This window comes from Dysidea avara, chromosome 7, assembly GCF_963678975.1.
Source record: "Dysidea avara chromosome 7, odDysAvar1.4, whole genome shotgun sequence".
In the NCBI taxonomy this organism is placed as follows: domain Eukaryota; kingdom Metazoa; phylum Porifera; class Demospongiae; order Dictyoceratida; family Dysideidae; genus Dysidea; species Dysidea avara.
The window spans coordinates 5,918,191-5,922,444 of NC_089278.1; the positions used below are offsets into that span (position 1 = coordinate 5,918,191).

The following is a 4,254-nucleotide window of genomic DNA, read 5'->3' on the forward strand; positions in this document are numbered from 1 at the left end:
CCAATGGTAAGCCACAGCAGATTTGACATATCATTATTGATTGGGGTTGGAAAATTGTGGAAGATCATGTTGTGAGAGGAGATGGACCTACAGCGGTACAATCCAATCTAGGCTACCTTCTTTCTGGTCCATTGGCTGTCTCAGATCATTGCAATGAAATCACAAGCATGCACATTGCTATTCAGGGTGATCACGTAAATGAAGACCAAACACCTGAAAATTTTTGGACGATTGAATCCAGTGGAACATTTCCTGCTGAGAAAGACTCTGACCATTTCATGGACACTTACTTGCATAGTTGAATCACACGACAAGACGATGGGTCTTATGTGGTCAAATTTCCTTGGAAGGAAGACCATGCACCACTGCCATTAAATTATCAGGTATCCAAGCGAAGAACCAGATCTCTAGTCCGATGTCTAGCAGGCACACCAGACCTCATGAGAACCTATGATCAAATCATCAAAGAACAAGAGAAAAGAGGGTTCATAGAAAGAGTAGCAATTGATCAGACACCTTTTCTGGGTAATGGTCAAGCACATTACTTACCTCACCACCACATAAAGAAAGAGTCTAGTACAACTCCGAATCGCATAGTCTATGACTGCAGTTGCAGAATGTCGAGTGATTATCCAAGTCCTAATGACTGCCTGGAAGTTGGACGCCCTTTGATCAATGATCTCTGCTCGATTATTTTACGTTTTCGTATCCACAAGTATGGAGTGTCTACAGATCTTGAAAAAGCTTTTTTACACGTACAACTCCATCATGATGACCGAGATTTTACCCGTTTCCTGTGGCTGTCAAATCCAGAGGACCCAGAATCAGAATTTGATACTTATCGTTTCAAGGTGGTGCCATTTGGAGCAACCAGTTCACCATTTATGTTGAATGCCACTCTTCGACTCCATCTCAAAAATCAAGACTTTGAAATAACTGAAGACATAGGAAAGAATCTCTACGTTGGCAGCATTATCTCAGGTGGTGCCGCTGAAGAGAATGTCATGCAATACTTCAGGAAAGCAAGAGCTATCATGTCAGAAGCAAAATTTAATTTGAGGAGTTGGGCTTCTAACAGCCCCCAACTACAAGCTGCTGTACAAGAAGAAAAAAATGCTGACTCTAACAAGATAGTAAACATGCTAGGTTTAAGCTGGGATTTATCAACAGACAGAATAAGCTTTTCACCAAAGCCAATTGATTCTACTCTTGATTCAGGTGTTACCAAGAGGAAAGTTTTACAGTGCTCATCCAGAATCTTTGATCCACTGGGCATTCTCTCTCCAGTTACTATACATGCCAAGCTGTTAATGCAAGAACTCTGGGAGAAGAACATTGATTGGGATGAACCACTGGAAGCCACAATGAAGGACAAATGGAGTAGCATAGTAGACAGCTTACAGAAGGCAAGTCAAGTAACAATTTCACGACAGTACTTTCCCTTGGACAATGACTCTGACAAGGTTCAAGAGCTCCACACCTTTGCAGATGCCAGTCTCAAGGCATATGGAGCTGTGGTATACATTCAATATGGTAGTCACACAACATTTCTTATTGCAAAGACAAGGGGTTGCACCACTTAGTAAACTTACTCTCCCGAAGCTGGAGCTTATGGCAGCTCTTGTAGCCACAAGGCTCACAAAATTTGTTATTACCTCTTTAGGTGGCGATATCCCAATCCATCTATGGTCAGACAGTCAATTGTGCTGCATTGGATTTTCAGCAAGAAACAGTTGAAGTTACAATTTGTCTCACATCGCATCCAGGAAATCACTCAGACTTTCCCACCAACACTGTGGAGTTACTGTCCTACTGGAGATAATCCTGCTGACTTATTAATAAGAGGAACAGATAGTGAAGCGCTTTACGATTCTCTTTGGATGCACGGTCCATCTTGGCTTACCAAGAAATCAAGTTGGCCGCAGTGGAAACAGAATGAGACTGAAATATCACATTTGCAGACAGAGCCTACCATTGATGAGGTGGTCAATGATAAAGCAATGTCAGTTGAACAGACAGGCCTGCACAGGATTCCATCAATTTACAATTACAGTTCTTTGACAAGGCTGCTAAGAATAACTGCTTACCTTTCAAGATTTATTCACAACACTAAGAATCCCAATGCTCGCCTCACAGGAATACTTTCCACCCAAGAAATAAACAATTCTCTATCCAAGTGGGTTTACAACTGCCAACAGACTTACTTTCATCAAGAAGTCAAACATCTACAATCTAATTCTAGAAAGAAGATGTCACTTGTGAGACAGCTCCGTTTATTCCTGGACAAGGATGGCTTCATTCGATGCAGTGGAAGAATTCACAATACACCACTTAGTGGGTTGTCGAAATTTCCCTACCTTCTGCCAACAAAGCATCCACTAACAACCCTAATCATCAACATGACTCATGTCAACCAACTCCATGGTGGAGTAAACAGTGTTATCACAGCTCTGCGCCAAAGGTGTTGGATACCTAGAACTCGTCAGACGGTGAGGAATATGGTAAGGAAATGTGCAATTTGCCGAAAGGTTTCAGGAAGGCCATACTCTGTGCCAGAGGCACCTCCACTTCCCAAGTCACGCACATTGTGTGCTGCACCGTTTAGTGTAACGGGAGTAGATTTTACAGGAGCTTTGTACATAACACAGGAGAAGAACAGAAAGTGTACATATGTTTATTCACATGTGCCAACACAAGAGCTGTACACTTGGAAGTCGTAACCGACTTAACAGAGAACTTTCTGCAAGCATTTAGAAGGTTTGTTGGCAGGAAGTCCCTTCCTTGACTCATGATCTCGGATAATGCATCCAATTATCAATCAGCTGCAAAGGAACTTGAGAAGATGTTTAGCTCTACTACCCTTAGTGAACAACTAACTAAACAAGGGACAACATGGCAGTTCATACCCAAAAGAGCACTATGGTATGGTGGCTTTTGGGAAAGGCTCATTGGGCTTACCAAGACCACCCTCAAGAAGGTGCTCGGGAGGACATTTATATCACTACTTGCATTGCAAACTATTGTCGTTTAAATTGAAGCCATTTTGAATGATCCCCCACTGACATACACTTCAACTGATCTGAATGATCCAGAACTACTATGTCCATCACATTTACTATATGGAAGGAGGATTGTAGCATTACCATATCAACATGTTAGTAAGGAAGATATTACAGATCCAGACTGAGACTACAATACTGGCCCAATAATCCGTGAAGCTTTCACCCATCAAGCCCAGATACTTCAACATTTCAAAGGTTGCTGGAAGCAAGAGTATCTCACTGCCCTTAGAGAATTCTATAAGGTGAAGGGAACATGTGCTCCTCAAACAATTAAAACTGGAGATGTGGTGCTCATACATGATGATTCACCCAGGTTTACTTGGAAAATGGCAGTGATCAAGGGGCTGATCAAGGGGAATGATGGATATGTTCGGGCTGTAGAAGTGAAGACCAATAGTGGAAGAACAAACCGACCAACTTCTAAACTTTATCCATTAGAAATATTGACTGATGAGGATGAGACCGTTACAGAACTTAAGAATGATGATGATGAACATACACCACTGATGACACAACGTCCAATAAGACGTTCTGCTGCTAAGGCCAAGGAAAACATATCTGAATGGAACAAGGAGATCCTTGGCCCTGCCCCGGAGGATGTCGAAAATTGACCTATGACCAGTTAATATAACTGTACTATTACGTAATTATGAACAGTAACGTGCAGTAATATGATTGGTTGTAACCATGTTGAGGGAGTTGGTTGTCATGTAACTTAAAAGTTGTAGCTAAAGAAAACGCTCTCTGCTTTGAGTCTAGTATTACAAGAGCTTTTGGCTTATTTATTTATTTATTTATTAATGCTTTATAGTACACAGATACAAGCATGAACTTAGGTACACACACAGATACAAGAATTGACAATACACATGGTGTACTAAAGGTCTGTAGGCTTGTTCCTACAGTCAAAACCGCTTCATTACTATCACACAGAAGTGTCATGTCCTTACTGTGCATTAAAACATACATTTTATTCAAGCGGACATTCTATTTAAAGCGCAACAAACGGCTTATTCAATGGACATACTTTAGATCCAATGATAAATAGTTGTCTGCGGTGCATGTAACATTATAATAAGTACCTTTAATTTCCCTGATCAGAATATTAAGTGAACCCTACTGTGATAACCTCGTATCGTACACCCGCTGAAAACCTATGCTAAAACATTCAGTCATTCACAACATTTGCGCA

At 41.2% G+C, this 4,254-nt stretch overlaps 2 protein-coding genes across 2 annotated transcripts; both read left to right on the top strand.

The window, feature by feature from the left end:
- The first annotated feature begins 440 nt into the window (after positions 1-440).
- On the top strand, positions 441-1,583 carry LOC136259977 (uncharacterized). Its single transcript, XM_066053559.1, has one exon. The coding sequence runs from the start codon at positions 441-443 to the stop codon at positions 1,581-1,583; it is 1,143 nt and encodes a 380-aa protein (XP_065909631.1).
- Positions 1,584-1,685: 102 nt separating this feature from the next.
- LOC136259978 (uncharacterized) lies at positions 1,686-2,720 on the top strand. Its single transcript, XM_066053560.1, has one exon. The coding sequence runs from the start codon at positions 1,686-1,688 to the stop codon at positions 2,718-2,720; it is 1,035 nt and encodes a 344-aa protein (XP_065909632.1).
- Positions 2,721-4,254: the final 1,534 nt, after the last annotated feature.